The sequence below is a fragment of the Alosa pseudoharengus genome, unplaced genomic scaffold (genome assembly GCF_046254945.1).
Source record: "Alosa pseudoharengus isolate Yale_2024_CS ecotype anadromous, Long Island Sound unplaced genomic scaffold, YU_APseudo_1.1 YU_APseudo_1.1_scf_3, whole genome shotgun sequence".
In the NCBI taxonomy this organism is placed as follows: domain Eukaryota; kingdom Metazoa; phylum Chordata; class Actinopteri; order Clupeiformes; family Clupeidae; genus Alosa; species Alosa pseudoharengus.
In genome coordinates, this window is record NW_027468718.1 from 47539267 (window position 1) to 47555290 (window position 16024).

At 45.1% G+C, this 16024-nt stretch overlaps 1 protein-coding gene across 1 annotated transcript in view; it reads right to left on the minus strand.

The window, feature by feature from the left end:
* Window positions 1–16024, minus strand: part of LOC143099966 (E3 ubiquitin-protein ligase TRIM35-like) — a 184196-nt gene that overhangs the window by 14589 nt on the left and 153583 nt on the right. Inside the window, exon 3 of the mRNA XM_076262873.1 lies at window positions 2546–2664. Within this exon, the coding sequence (XP_076118988.1) occupies window positions 2546–2664 (119 nt within the window). The remainder of the gene's footprint in view (window positions 1–2545; window positions 2665–16024) is intronic.

Consider the following 16024-nt stretch of genomic DNA (forward strand, 5'->3'; position numbering starts at 1 on the left):
TATGACTGGTGAGGTTGAAACAGAGATGCACTTTCTCCTATACTGTCCAAAGTTTGAACAGATTAGAAAAAGATATTTTTTACAATTCTCAAATAAAATTCCAAATTTTAGCTCCCTTAAAGACTGTGATAAATTGACCCACCTGCTAGGAGAAGGATTGACTGCTCCGCTGGCTGCAAAATACGTTACAGCTTGCCACGACATGAGGGACAGTGAGTCGGACACTTTGCCACAATGCCCGACCTAATGTCTGTAATTAATCCAATGTATTATAATGTGTATGCTGCCCGTGTTGTAACGGTTTTCTTACTTTCTTAATTTTTGCTGGGGTGCCAGGCAGCTTTTAGTCTGCCAATTTAGTCATTAAGTCGTGTCAGGAAAGTGAGAAACATTACAAAATACATGTAGCCTATCAACTACCTGCAATCACGTTGAGGCTATTAAATGCAACACTCACAAATAGGCTATGCCTATTAATACATTCAGCGTGTTTAAACTAACATTCAGGCGTGGCAGCATACATAAACATGAATAGGAAACACAGCAACAAGTTTGAGTTCATTTTCGATTGCATATTGTAACACACACAAGCAGGAGAATATTCACACTTCATCAAGTCCCTTAAGAAACCTAGTTCATCAACAGATAATCAGAATCCCACAGATGCTTCGTTTACTATATCCATTCAACACGAGTCCTACCGTCCTCCCCTCGTATTATGTTAAATGTTCCAAAAGTCAACAACACAGTCAATAGACCTCTCCAGAATAAGTCCCGCCTCCGTAACTTCCGTATCCATCCAACTTCCGGGCGTGGATTGTCTATGGGGAATAACATGGCGTTTCGAAATATCATACCGGTAAAACATCTGTAGGTAGCGAAGTTGAAAAAGCCGGTGGGCAGATTGGCCTACACACTTCTGCCATATAGTTTCCACTGGATTTTTTGATTGTCGGTGCCGTTTAAATAGTATACTATAGACTATACTACTCAAACGCCACCGAAAATCAAAAAATCCAGTGGAAACTAGATGGCAGAAGTGTGTAGGCCAATCGGCCCAGCAGCTTTTTCTACTTTGTCACTTACAGAGTTTGACAGGTACGATCTTTCAAAACGCCATGTTATTTCCCATAGACAATCCACGCCCGGAAGTTGGATGGATACGGAAGTTAGGAGGCGGGATATATTCTGGAGAGGTCTATAAGGGAGAACGCTAACGTCGGATCAAGTTCAGTGTCACGTCAGTCAATGGCCTACCCTGATCCGTGGGTCACTTCGTTTAGATCCAAAAGGTGAAAGTTATTGCCTCCCGTAATCATTCCATGAAATCCGAGCAGTCCAGCCAACGCATCTTGTAACCATTCCGAAGACAGCGACGAACGTTACTCTCGCGAAAACAAACGTTAGTAATAGAAGAGCTCTCCCGAGACGCATTCGTCAGGATCTCTTACTCAGCCGAGTCCTCCAGACATCCATGTCCGGATATAAATAGGTCAAAGGGGACTCGTTAATTAACTAGCGCCATGCTGCCCAAATGGCCAAACGGAGCATTACATTTAAATAGTGACACAATATTCACAGGACAGGGAACCGTCACAGTGTGTGTGTGTGATCACATGCATATGTGTGTGTGTGTGTGTGTGTGTGTGTGTGTGTGTGTGGAAAAAGAGAGAGAAAGTGAGGGTATACACACAATTTTTCATGTTACTGTTTCCTGTAATGCTGTCAATGTTCTAATTGTTATGCTGTTTTAATTGTGCTTTGGCAACACTGTACTTACTTACAGTCATGCTAATAAAGCAACCTTGAATTGAATTGATTAAAGGTGCTCTAAGTGATGTCATAAATTTTTTAGACTAAAACATTTTTTGTCACTTACAGCAAACCATCCGCTAGCTGTCTGTGTCCTGAATACACTGTAAAAAAATGTGATCTCTGTGGACAACCCAGGCTCCAAAAACAGCCATAAAACAACTTGGGCAAACCTTGCCCATAAAAACATAACAAACTGTTCCAGCAAATGACCGACGAGATGCACATTTAGGAGAGTTTCAATTGCACGGGAGGGAGGGGCGAGCTAGCTTTCTGTTTTGTTTGAACGTCAACAGAAGTGACGTTACCCAGCATCGCTTAGAGCGCCTTTAAAGAAACAACATGTTATTTTCAAATACTGGCAATGGTACAGCCAGGATATTTACATTTCAAACTTTCATTTGTAGCCTGCAAATACTGTTCTGAGTTTGTGTTTTGGCGTGCTGTGCCACCCTCCACCTTGGGGATCAATAAAGTATCTATCACCAATTTACCAATCACACAGCTAGTAGCATTTCAGACTGCCAGAGTAGCCTACATAATACTCTCAAATGTTTTGATTTTGGACCGTTTTAAACACTAGTGGCCGTTCTTACATATAACACCTTTAATAGAATTAAGGCTGACCCAAAGAGAGAATTTGGATAATGTAAGGTGTCATGTCTGTCAACATGGCATGGGGGTTGCTACAATCACTTATTAGGTATTTGTATATTCTGAAATAGCAACTTACTGTATTGAACTTTCGCCTGCATCTTCTCCCAGACTCTGAACTTCAGGTTGCCCAGGTGCTTTGCCACATTGATCAGAGCTCCTGAAACCCTCTCTGGATCCTGCAATGTGCACTGGGCTCTGGAATAACATTCAGGAGTCAGTGCTGCTATGGGTTTGGGTTCAGAACCACAGAGAAGAGAGAGACAGGAGGCAGATCAGACCTTTCCACTGTGTTCTTGTAGTTCTGTAAAATAATAAAAAGTGAATATGTAATAATATTGTTATATATTGTTTTTAAAACGAAGTCTTTTTGAAATACACACACACACACACACACACACACACGTCACCGGGTGACGGCACGTAGCATGGTGGAACTAACATTTCAGGGTTTGTTTCCCATAATGGGGAAGAATTATCAGGCGGACATAAACAATGCAGTCATGGGCACTAACTGTTTTTATCGTTAACTATGTACAGGTGTGCAGCGGTAATGCATGGGTTTTAGTGATTGGTTAACAGCCATGGACCATGTGTTTTTAAGCGTGTGACTTTTAGTGTTTGGGAGACCTTGTGGGGGTGAGACGTGGATCCGTGGTACGCTCCGGATTATCGAGTGAAGAGGAGTGCTGCTGCTGTTTGGATACCTCAGAGACACAACGTTGGAGTTCGTAACGAGGAGTTGACAACAACAACTAGTGCAGGACGCTATCAGGACAATGAAAAACAACAAGGTCGTTGGGCCTGATAGCATCCCAGCTGAGATCCTGAAAGATGGTGGGCCCATCCTCCTTGAACACATCCACACCCTGCTCCTCAAAATATGGGAAAAAGAGGAAATCCCTGCACAGCTGAGGGATGCTTTAGTCATCTCCCTCTTTAAGAAGGGTGACAAGGCAGACTCTTCCCGAGTCTCAAAGTGGATTCCGCCCAAACAGAGGCACTACGGATATGATCTTCGTTGCTCGTCAGTTGCAAGAAAAGTGCCGGGAACAGAATCAACCGCTATACATGGCCTTCATAGACCTCATCAAAGCCTTTGACTCAGTCAACCGTCAGGCCCTCTGGCTGGTCCTGGCAAAAATTGGCTGCCCAGAAAATACATCCGAGTGCTGCGGCTGCTACACGACAACATGTCTGCCACAGTGTTAAGCAGGACACAGGAGTTAAGCAGGGATGCTTCATTGCTCCATCGCTGTTCTCCATCTTCATCGCAGGCATCCTCCATCTCACAGGAAACCAGTTGCCACAGGGAGTCAAAATTATGTACAGGACTGACTGACTTCTGAACATCAACAGATTCAGGGCTAAACGTCGAACCACCACCGTATCCATCACAGAGCTGCAGTATGCAGATGATAATGCTATTGTAGCCCTCTCAGAAGAGGACCTCCAGTGCACCTTGACTGCAGACGATAATGCTATTGTAGCCCTCTCAGAAGAGGACCTCCAGTGCACCTTGACTGCAGACGATAATGCTATTGTAGCCCTCTCAGAAGAGGACCTACAGTGCACCTTGACTGCTTTCGCGAAAGCGTACAAACAGCTTGGTCTGGCCATCAACATTAAAGAGAGTCAAATCCTCCATCAGCCACCACCAAACAGCAGCACCCCCCCAAACATCTCCATTGACAACACCAGGTTGGAAAATGTGGACCACTTCCCATACCTTGGCAGCCTCCTATCATCTTAAGCCACCACTGATGAAGAGGTACACCACCGTCTTAGCTGTACCAGCGGGGCATACTGTAGACTAAAGAAAAGGGTCTTTGAGAACCGGGACCTCCAGTCAAAGACCAAAATCTTACTCTACAAAGCAGTACTGCTCCCCACTCTCCTGTATGGGTCAGAAGCCTGGACCATATACAGCAGGCACCTGGGAGCACTTGAGGCCTTCCATCAGAGGTACCTCCGGAGAATCCTTAGGATAACCTGGGAGGATCGACGGACCAACACCAGCGTCCTGGAGGAGGCTGGCATCTCCACCATCACTGCCATCATCGCCCAACACCAGCTCAGATGGACTGGCCACGTGATTCGAATGCCTGACTCTTGCCTCCCCAAACAAGTCCTTGTCCAAGGAAAGCGTGCCCCAGGTGGCCAAAAGAAAAGGTACAAACCTCAAGAAGTTCCACATAAGCCTTAATACCTGGGAGGCCACAGCAACTAACAGGGTGGCCTGGAGACAACTTGTCCGAGATGGGCTCCACCCAAACCCACAAGCGCTACTGCCCACCCATGCCCACATTGCCCCAAAATATGCGGGTCCAGGATTGGCCTCTTCGCTCACCTGAAGACCCATAAGGACCAAAAAGGAGGACCGACATACTCGACCACGAGTGTCCACCAATGATGGTTGTAGCATACAACGACAGGCCCTGTTTCCTTGCTCTCACGAGCCTAGAACGAGTGACTCCGTCTGTGTTTAACCCCACGAACATAGCTGCTAAGCCTTATCGCTCAAACGAGCCTCAGAGTGAACGTGCACTACTACTGCCTTGCCTGTGTTGTAGCCAACGGCTCGTCAGCCCCTGTACTGTGCTAGCGACTTTCATACTGGATGCGCACTACTACTGCCTTGCCCTACTAAACCTCTATCATTGTGTCTGGCCATTATAGCCTGAGGCCCCCAGCTCTCCACCTTAAAGGGGTCATAGAATGCAAAACCGAGTTTACCTTGTCATAGATGAATAGCGATAGTTCAGTGGGTGAAATGGACATACATACTTCAAAACCCTATCGACACCTCCTTCCTATGCAAATCTCACAATTCGAAACTCCCGCCATAAAATGGGCGAACTGAGGACCTCCAGTTCATGGCCCCAGCCATGATCCTGCTTGCTTTTCAGCAGTCTCTGCAGAGCATGTATGGCCCGTCTACTCAGTCTGAAGTCCTCCTTTAGCTCCAGCTCTTCATTCAACCATAACTGCAGGATGGGGTATGTGGATATTCAGATGACAGTAGGTCATAATACTGAATAATACTCTGAAGAACAAATAATAAACATTATTGGACAAAAGTCACCAGCTTTAACATGCACAAACAGTAGCCTAGGCTAAACTTCACTGTTTTTACCAATTCAATTCACAATGAGTGTGCTTTGTGATGCCTCTAAAATAGCCTACAAACGAAAAATTAAAAAGCAAATCAAATTCAACTGAGTTACATAGAGCTTGAGTAGGCCTAATCACAGGAAATGGCAATAATAACATAGAAGAACAATTCACTTTTTGTTTTGATTTAGCGATTTTGACGCGATCATGTATCAAAATAGTAGGACTAGTGCCCCTACGATTCCCATTCACAAAAACACCTGCATTTTGGCGAAAGTTACGCTTTAACCATGAGCGTCACTATACTAGGCTACTTCTAAACAGGGAGGCTAACTGTTTACACAAAAGTTAAATTTAACGGTAGGCTACAGAGAAAACTTGTTCAACAGAAACGTTCGCAAATTTTGAACCATAGACTGATGTGAACGCACGCACCTCTCGAGCAGGTAAGACCAACGTTAACGTTACATCCAAGTTCAGGACAACCTTAAATTTAAAAAAAAAAATCCACATACCTGAAAGACATCCGACATCGCTAGTAGGCGTCGAAGACGTCTTCTGTTCATCTCATTTCTTCTCCGTTGGTTGGTTAAACGGAGAAGGATGATAAAAGCTAACATAACACCTGGAGCATGCATTTTCATCAATGAAACGTCTACGGCTACTTTCGTTGATGCGTGTGACGTAGGAGAACTCCTTAGGTACTAATGGCGCAATGACGCATCGAGTGGTATCCCATTTCGTAGGTAAAGATTTCAATCCCTTAACACTTCTCACTCCATTGTGAAGGGGCACTCCCCAGTGAAGGGCACTTCAATGAAGTGGTAGGGTGAAGGGAAGAGAATTGGGACTGGCCCTTAAACTATATACATTCACTAGCTGTCTATCAACAACTTTTAACTTGTCATCAACTATGTCAACACTTTTCATCAACTATGACTCCTACCCACTGTAGCTAGTTAGCATGGTTAACAAAGTTAGCATGTTAAAATTTTTAACAAAACTATTAAAAATGATTAGCTAGGTTAGCTAAGTAACATGGTTAGCATGCTAACATGTTAGCTAGCATTTTTAGCATAACTGTTAAAAATGATTAGCTAAGTTAGCTAAGTAACATGGTTAACATAGTTAGCATGTTAGCATGCTAGTTCACATTTTTAGCAAAACTGCTAAGTAACATGGTTAACATAGTTAGCATGTTAGCATGCTAGTTAAAATTTTTAGCAAAACTGCTAAAAATGATTAGCTAGGTTAGTTTAGTAACATGGTTAGCATAGTTAGCATGCTAGTTAGCATAGTTAGCATAACTGCTAAAAATGATTAGCTAAGTAGCATGGTTAACATGTTAGCATGCTAACAATGTTAGCATAGTTAACATGTTTAGCAAAACTGCTAGAAAATGTTAGTTAAGTTAGCTAAGTACCATGGTTAGCATGTTAGCATTGCTAGCACTGCTATAAAACATTAGCTAAGTAGCATGGTGAGCAGAATTAAAAATCTTAGCATAACTGCCAACAAACATTAGAGCCGTTCCAACTTTCAGTTATCGTCAATCTACCTATACACAGCCATTAAACTATTTGAATATCAACATTCATTCAACTTCCAGTCTGTCAACAACTTTTAAACTATTTACCTTCAACTTTTAAACGGTCTACTTTTAAACTATCTATTAAACTAGCTGTCTATCAACAACTTTTAAACTATCTACTGTCTATCAACAACTTTTAAACTATCCACATTCAGCTTTTAAACAGTCTACTTTTAAACTATCAACTTTTATTAAGCTATGCAACCACCATGTCTATCCTAGCATCACCGTAGTAACCATCTCTGTATTACCTGTTTTAACTATACATGATATTTTACATCACAACTTTAGCATTTTCATGCACTGGTAATTCCTTGGAATTGCATTTCTAGTTACAGTGCATGAAAATGCACTGTACTGTTCTTCCTAGGCAACAACTTCTCATTATTATTCCGCTTACCACTTTTTCCGTACGCTATTTCTCTTGAACAGTTTAACTTAGAAACTTCATTCAAACTTTGTAACGTAGGTATTCAAACGGACAAAGCTGCTATGTCTTTTCAACTTTGAAACTTTTATACTTTTTAAACTATTAAAGAAAAACTTTTTAAAAATCCCCATAGACTTAACATTGCCGATTGTGACATCATAATATGGCCGTTAAGCAATTAGAATCCTATGGCAGGTGTTCAGGCCACCTGCAGACTCAGGCTTTAAGCATACAATCTGGGTCAATTAAGACTACACATCCTATTCAACTGTTTCCTCTGCCCAAAACTGTTTCAAAATAAAAGTCCTCACTACAATAATCCACTGTTAAACAATGTAACCCATTAAACTACTGAACTTTTTACATTCAACTTTTAAACGGTCTATTTTTAAACTATCTATCTATTAAACTAGCTGTCTATCAACAACTTTTAAACTATCTACATTCAACTTTTAAACTATATATATTCACTAGCTGTCTATCAACAACTTTTAACTTATCATCAACTATGTCAACACTTTTCATCAACTATGACTCCTACCTCTGTAGCTAGTTAGCATGGTTAGCAAAGTTAGCATGTTAACATTGCTAACATTGTTATCATTTTTAGCAAAACTGCTAAAAATGATTAGCTAGGTTAGCTAAGTCACATGGTTAGCATAGTTACCATGCTAGCATGTTAGCATGCTAGTTAGCATTTTTAGCAAAACTGCTAAAAATGATTAGTTAGGTTAGCTAAGTTAGCATAGTTAGCATGCTAGTTAGCATAGTTAGCATAACTGCTAAAAATGATTAGCTAAGTTAGCTAAGTAACATGGTTAGCATAGTTAGCATGCTAGCATGTTAGTTAGCATTTTTAACAAAACTGCTAAAAATGATTAGCTAAGTAACATGGTTAGCATAGTTAGCATGTTAGCATGTGTAAGAATTTGGGGTATTTCTGTATGTATTCTGATGTGTCCATCTGTGTTACTTATGTGTTACTTTTGTGTATAGTAGAGACGTGGAGAGGTGCATGCCATTGTTTCACTCCCTAGTTCCTTAGGCGCCTGTATGGCTGCACATAGGATTGAATATCAACAGAGTCAGAATGTCATGTTCCTGGCCGTAGTGATAGCATGGGCAGAATGAGATATCACCTGTTTATTCTGTTTTCAGGGCTAGTACTTTTCCTATTATTTCTGGTGCCTGGTACCTTCCACGTTGGCATGATTTACGTAGATATGATTTTAGTATAACAGGCTTTGTCTCAGGTTTGGACTTCGAGACGGATCGAGGAAGCGACTCGGGGAGCATCTTATGCCAAGACGCTCAACAGCAGCCCGCTTCTACTAACTACCACACCTGTTAGAGTCTGTGCAGTTTTACTGTTTGAGACTTAGCCTGTGCTCGGTTAGTGAGTGTTGTACCATCTACAATAAATTCTTTTGATCACCGATCCTGATCCAGCCGTCAAGCTTTATTGACCATCTTCAATACAGACATCAGAACTAAAACACAACGCAAAACGATCGTGAATCCAACATTTGGTGCCGTGACCCGGATGCAAGAGGAGGGGGAAGACGAGAACATCCATTCGGCGAGGTCAGACTGAGTCTTCGGGTTCAAACAGACTTCGGGTTCAAACAGACTTCGAGTTCAAACAGACTTCGAGGGCAGATTTTGAAACTTCACATCTGTAAGAAGAGTCTATTTTGGGCCCCAGGCTGACATGACCAACCCCAGCTGGAAGCCTACCAAGAGGGAGGACGCTGTGTGCGTGTGCACCCGCCGCAGTGAAGAAACTCTGACCAGGTGAAAGCAAAGAGTTTTTTCTCCTCTGTGCGTGACAAAGAACCAAGAGTAAAGTTAAAAAAATAAACATAATTTAGGGAGTAAATTAGAATTTTTTGGATTTAAAGCTGCACATTAATGAGTGTACACATATTTTGGGTAATTGGAATAAATTCGTGAACGAATTAAAAGAAGTAATCGATTAACTACGGACAAGCTTGGGGGATTAAAGCTTTTCTTTTTCTGTACTGCCATTACATGCTAAGCTGTGTGGGTTTTGTGATAAAAGCTGTGTGGGTTTTGTGATAAATGCTGTGCGGGTGCCGAAGAGAAAATAGGAGTTACTGTTGCTACAGTCATTATTGTTGCTGAAGTGAACTGTGTGGTTGTTTTTCAAGGTCTTTGTTTAGTTTAATGGCCTAGGACTAAACTTAGCGTTACAGTGATACAGAGAGGAGACGAAATCACCAGAGGGGGGTGTTTTGGTTGTGCAGTAAGTGAAAAGTGGGATAGGGTTTCCAACCTATGTTTTTGTTGACTTTGTCAACTGTGAATTTAGCGAGAGATCGTTAAAAGTGTGAGTGAGACATTAATTTTTTGTCGTTGTCCAGCCGTTTTTGGGAGAGAGGAAATAGTCTGAGTTAAGTGGAACTGACACTGGTGAAATTTATTGTTGTGGCTTCATGCTGTGAGTAAAATAATTTACCAAGTGCCAGGTTACGGAGCGAGAGAGATAAAGAGAGAGTGTTTTCTTTTCCCTGGCGGGAGCAGCGAGCGTGTGTGCGTGTGTGAAAAAAAAGGAGAAGGACAGAGAGAGAGAGAGGTTTTTTTTTTCTTTGGCCAAAGAAGAATCGCAAAAGTTGGCACTAAAACATCACACACTACTGACAAATTTAAGAAAAAAGTTTAAATAAAGGACCACGTCCTTGTACGAACACATAGTCCAATTCGTATGGCTTCGGGCCCCAATAATAATTTGGAACAAGACATTGTGCAAGAGAGTAAGAAATCAGAGATGGCTCGCGGGCGCAATAAGCAAAAAGAAGATAAGCAAGCAGCTGACCATGATGAGGAGAAAGTGAAGCCTCAGCAGGAGGAGACATTTGCTGAAATACAAGATTATGTGTCGGATTGGATGGCGAAGAAATTTCAATTGGGCAAATTTGAAGAAAAATTGCGAACAGATTTTGAAATTGATTCAGCATCTATTGTCCAGGGGCGCTGGCCACCTAAGAAGATTCGTGAGGTGTATTTGAGTTGGAAAAAGCACAACAGACATCGTGAGCCCTATGCCTTTTTGTTAATGAGTCAACTGAGGCGATCCTTTATGGGGGCTATGCGGGCATCCTGCTCACAGGAGGTGGATGCCGAAAAACACCGTACCGAATGTCTGGCAGAAGAATTGAAATCACAGGCAGCAAAGCTGGAAAGAGGTTACAGACGGCTGCAATTGTGGAAGAGTCATTGAAAAGGAAGATACAAGAATTGGAGACAGAGATTCGAGATAAGACTTGGAGAAGTGAGATGGAGAGACATGATTTGGAGGAACAGTTGGCAGAAGCAGACATGTTGCTAGAACACACTGGAATGAGGCGAAGAGGAGCAGTCACAGCGCGCCACTCTGAGGGGAGGAGCCAACTCCTCCCACTACCACCGCTCCATCTTGGGGGAGGGAGGCGTGACGGGCAGCACAGCACCCGCCTCTACCCGACACTGCATGGCTTGGACCCAGCAGCGCCACCTGCCATGGTGGAGGCTTCTGGAAGTGCAGTGGACATCTCTGACACTATTGAGCTGGGAGGCAGTTTCATCGCACACTATCCGGCTATTGGAGGTCTGTTTGAGCCAATGAACAGCACCCCACCTGGCGGGTACCAACAGCCAACAGGGAGAGGCCCCGTTACCAACCATCTACAGCTGATGCTCAAGCCAGCATGGGCCCACCAACAGGCCCTGGCCTCTACACTCCATATGTGATCAACTACCAACAAACTGCTCAACCCCAACAGGGCCATTACCAGCCACCGGCCATTGGGGCTACAGCACCCACTCCAACTCCATCCATGCTGTTACCAGTGCCACCTGCAACCAACCCCCAATACCTGCCACCCGAACAAGCCAACCAAGCACCAGCGAATGATAATGCAACTGCTGTACCCGTGACTGATGCCCCATCCACATCTGATGCAAGCCAGGGAGCGGCTGCTCCCGTAACCAAGCCAAAGACCAAAAGGCGCAGACCACCAGCAGAGGGATGGGATGTCTGGGACGAATCAGCTGATGAGGCACTCATATGCCCAGTACGCACAGTAGCCAACGCTGATGGTGTGTCTGTGTTCTACCAACCAGCAAAGGGCGACGAAATCCAGAAATGGTCCGCCGCCATACAACACCCTCGGGATGCCGGACGGCATACCTGGACGAAGATAAAAGAACTCAAGGAGATGAGAGACCTGCACCCTTTTGATGCATTGAAGATCCTACATCGTGTGTTGAATGTCAGAGAAAGAGAACAACTTCGAGCACTGGTCACATCAGCTTTGGGAGAGAACCAGTTGCAGTTGGATGACGCATGGGAAGAAATTCGCCAGTGGCTACGACAACAAGCAAAGGCCACAGTTGACTGGTCCAAGATCTCAGCTTGCCTGCAGAAAGAGGGAGAGTCTGTGGATGCCTACGGGAACCGCTTTATTGAACTCTATCTGCAATACGGGGGAATGAACCACGACTCCGACACCATCGCAGCAGCCACCGAGGTGCCTTTGAAGAGTCAATATCTTCGGGGGCTCCTGCCTGAAATCCAAAAAGGTGTGAAACTGACCTTCGCCAACTGGGAGGATGACAGCGTTGATTTCCATCAAGTCATGAACAGCGCCATCAGGGCAGCACGCGATACTGAGGTGAAGATCAGAAACCTGAATGCCAACAAGAAAGAGGGCAAGGAGACGCGAGAGAAGAAAGGGAAGTGCCACAGTTGTGGGAAGACAGGCCACTGGAAAAGAGACTGCAAGGAAAAGCCAAAGAACTGGAGGTCCTGCGGGGAAGAACCGAACCGCCGGAGGAGAGATGAGGGTTCCGACAATGATGAGGACAAGAAAGCCATGTTGAAAAGATTCAAAAACCTGAGCATGGAACAGCTGGAAACCCTCTTCTCTGCAGTCCCGGGAAACTAGACACCCCCTCACTCCGATCAATTGCCGCCGCCCTACGACTTGCCGACAACACCCTTTACGTTACTGCCTTGCTTGAAGAACACATTGAAATTGAATTTTTGATTGACACTGGTGCTGAACTCACAGTCTTTTCGTCCAAACTATTGAAGAAACACAAAATTCCTCTGTCAGGTGTCACCAAGACAGCTTGTGGACCATCCGGAGAGAAATTCAGTCTGAAGCAAACAGCCCCAGTCACCATACCCATTGGACCCACCGAGGTAACATGCCACCTATGGGCAGGCGACCAGATCCGCGAACCCCTGCTGGGGATGGATGTGCTGCTGTCCTTTAATGCCAGCCTCGAATTTAAAGATGGGGAAGTCTCTTTGAACCTGCGAAGGCTGAAAAGAGAGGACCTCCGGGAACACGCTGCATGGGCCAAAGGAAAGAACGACTGTGGACTGCTGGACATGGAACCTGTCAGACTGACTGGAAGACCACCTCCGTGTGTGAAGCAATATCCCATCAATCGAGCTGCCTTGGACGGACTCCGCCCAATCATCAAGGAATTAGAGGAAAGAGGAGTCATCGCCAAAACAAAGTCTGCTTCCAATGCCCCAGTCTGGCCCGTGAAAAAGGCCAACAACACCTGGAGATTGACCATTGACTATCGGGAAGCCAACAAGACTCTTGACCACATCTGCCCAATAGTGCCGGACGTGTCCACCATTTTCAACTCTTTGACACCGGAGCATAAAATGTTCACGGTGCTGGACAGCGTCAACGCCTACTGGACAATTCCCATCGCCGCAGAGTGTCAAGACTGGCTGGCCTTCTCCTTCGACGGGAGTCAATACCATTGGAAAAGACTGCCTCAGGGCCTAAGCTGCGCACCAACCATCTACCATCAGGCGCTACGACGACACCTCACGCTTCCTGAAGCACCCAAATTGACCTCAGAGGTCATCACGTATTTGGACGACATTTTGATTGCATCCGAGACTGAAGAAGAACACGACAGAGACGTGCTGGCTTTGCTGGACTATCTGCAGCCAAAGGCCACAAAATCAGCTACGCAAAAGCACAAATGTCACAGACTGAAGTTGTGTTCCTTGGACAAAAGATATCCCCAGGCAAACGTGAAATCACTCAAGACCGAACTGCTGCAATCCGAAGGACCCCAGACCCCAAGACAGTCAAAGAACTTCGATCTTTTCTTGGGCTCTGCAATTACAACAGATCCTGGGTGGAATGTTACACTGAGATTGCTCAACCCCTAAACGACTTGCTAAAAGGAAGACCAGATTCGAAGGAACAGATCCAATTTGGAGAAGAACAACGAAAAGCGTTTGAAGATTTAAAAAATGCACTGTGTGAAGCCCCAGCCCTGGGAATACCCAATGTCAGACGACCATTCACTTTCTATGTCAACGAGAACCGTGGCTACCTGACATCCATACTGTCACAAGAACATGGAGGCCTGATGAGACCGGTGGGCTACTATTCTGCTAAACTTGACACTACAGCCCTTGGGTTTGGACCCTGTCTGAGAGCAGTACAGGCTGTATACTTAGCTATACAGCTGGTCAACAACATCGTGCTCGACCAACAGCTGTTTGTCAAATGCCCACACTCAGTGAACACCTTGATGGCCGGAAGAAAAGTTCCATGTGTCTCGGACAGCCGTTGGGGAAACTGGCAAGCGGTGCTTGAATCTCCAAACATTGTCATTCAGAAAGCTACAATATCCAACCCATCCACCATGCTAGCTCCCACTGACACCGACGGGACAGAAGACCACAGGTGTGAAGACCTGGTGGCTCTCTTGGAGCAAGAACACCCAGTGAAGGAGGAACCCCTCCAAAACCCAGACTTAGTACTGTTCACTGATGGCTCCTCGCTAGTGGAGGATGGAATTCGTGGCGCTGGATGGGCCGTGACAACCGAACGCGAGGTATTGGCATCTGATTCCATGACCCCTGGCACTTCAGCCCAACAAGCAGAACTGAAAGCAATGATTGAAGCTTTGAAACTCGCAGAAGGAAAGACAGCTACTGTGTATTGTGACTCACGCTACGTGCATGGAGTTACAATGGATTTTGGCCTTCTGTGGAAACAACGGGGTTTTGTAACAGCTAGAGGAACACCCATCAAAAACGGAGAGCTTGTGGCTGAATTGTTGGATGCAATGCAACTACCAAAAGACCTAGCAGTCGTAAAAGTGAAAGCAAACACAAGGCAAGACACCCTTGAGGCAAGAGGCAATGCATTGGCGGATGCGGCGTCAAGAACAGCCGCAAGAAAAAGAGAAGGGGGGGATAACGAAACGACAAACGAGAATGGACACGGAAATGGAAACACGGACGGATCTAACGGTAACAGGAAATTTTTTGAAAATGACAACGAGAAATGCATGATGAGAGTGACAAAGAAGGTCAAGGAAGAAGGGAAACAGGAAAGTTTGGCGAACATCAAAGACATGCAGAACAGCGCAAGCCGAGAAGAGAAGTGGACTTGGATTGAAAATGCGGTGAAGCTCCATGATGACAACTTGTGGAGGTTTGGAACACGAACAGTGGCTCCAGAAAGTCTTCTGCCATATCTGGCGACGCAAATTCATTCACTTGGACACGTGGGAGTGGAAAAGATGAGGAACAGATTCATACAGGTCTGGTGGGCCCCAAAGTTCACAGCAACGGCCAGGGACATCGTCAAGCGGTGCGTCACCTGTCGACAAAACAATCACGACAGGAAGGTCAAGCTGCCAATGTTGAAAACACCTGCTCCACCAGGGCCTTTCAGAGTTCTTCAGATAGATTACATCACCCTTCCAAAGTGCAAAGGCTATCGCGACGTTCTGATTGTTCTGTGCAAGTTCTATAGGTGGATCGAGGCGTTCCCTGCACGATCCGGAACTGCACTACACACTGCCAAAGTCCTCGTGAAAGACATCAATCCTCGATACGGTTTGCCAGAACAGATCTGCTCAGACAACGGAACACACTTCACTGGAGCAGTCTGCGCCGAGGTGGCCCGCATGCTGAATGTGCAATGGTCCCTGAACTGCCCTTACCACCCAGAATCGTCGGGACAGGTGGAGAGAGCCAACCGGACGTTGAAGGAACGACTGGCCAAGAAACATCAAGAAGGCATTCCTTGGGTTGACGCCTTACCAACAGTCCTGTGTAGCATGCGTGCTACAAGCAACAGAGACACCGGACTCAGCCCATTTGAGATCGTGACTGGCAGGCCTTTCTCTGCACCAGGCACGATTGATCTGAGGAAAGCCGACATCCACCTAACATCAGATGCAATGCTGAACTACTGTGTGCAATTGACAGAAGCGGTCCAGACAGCGGCTAATCAAGTGAAAGAGGCCTGGGGAGACCCTCCGGACGGTGGGCACTCCCTAGTGCCAGGTCAGTGGGTGATGATTCACAAGCCCCAAAGGTTAGCGCTAGAAGTGAAGTACGACGGGCCGTATCAGATCTTGTT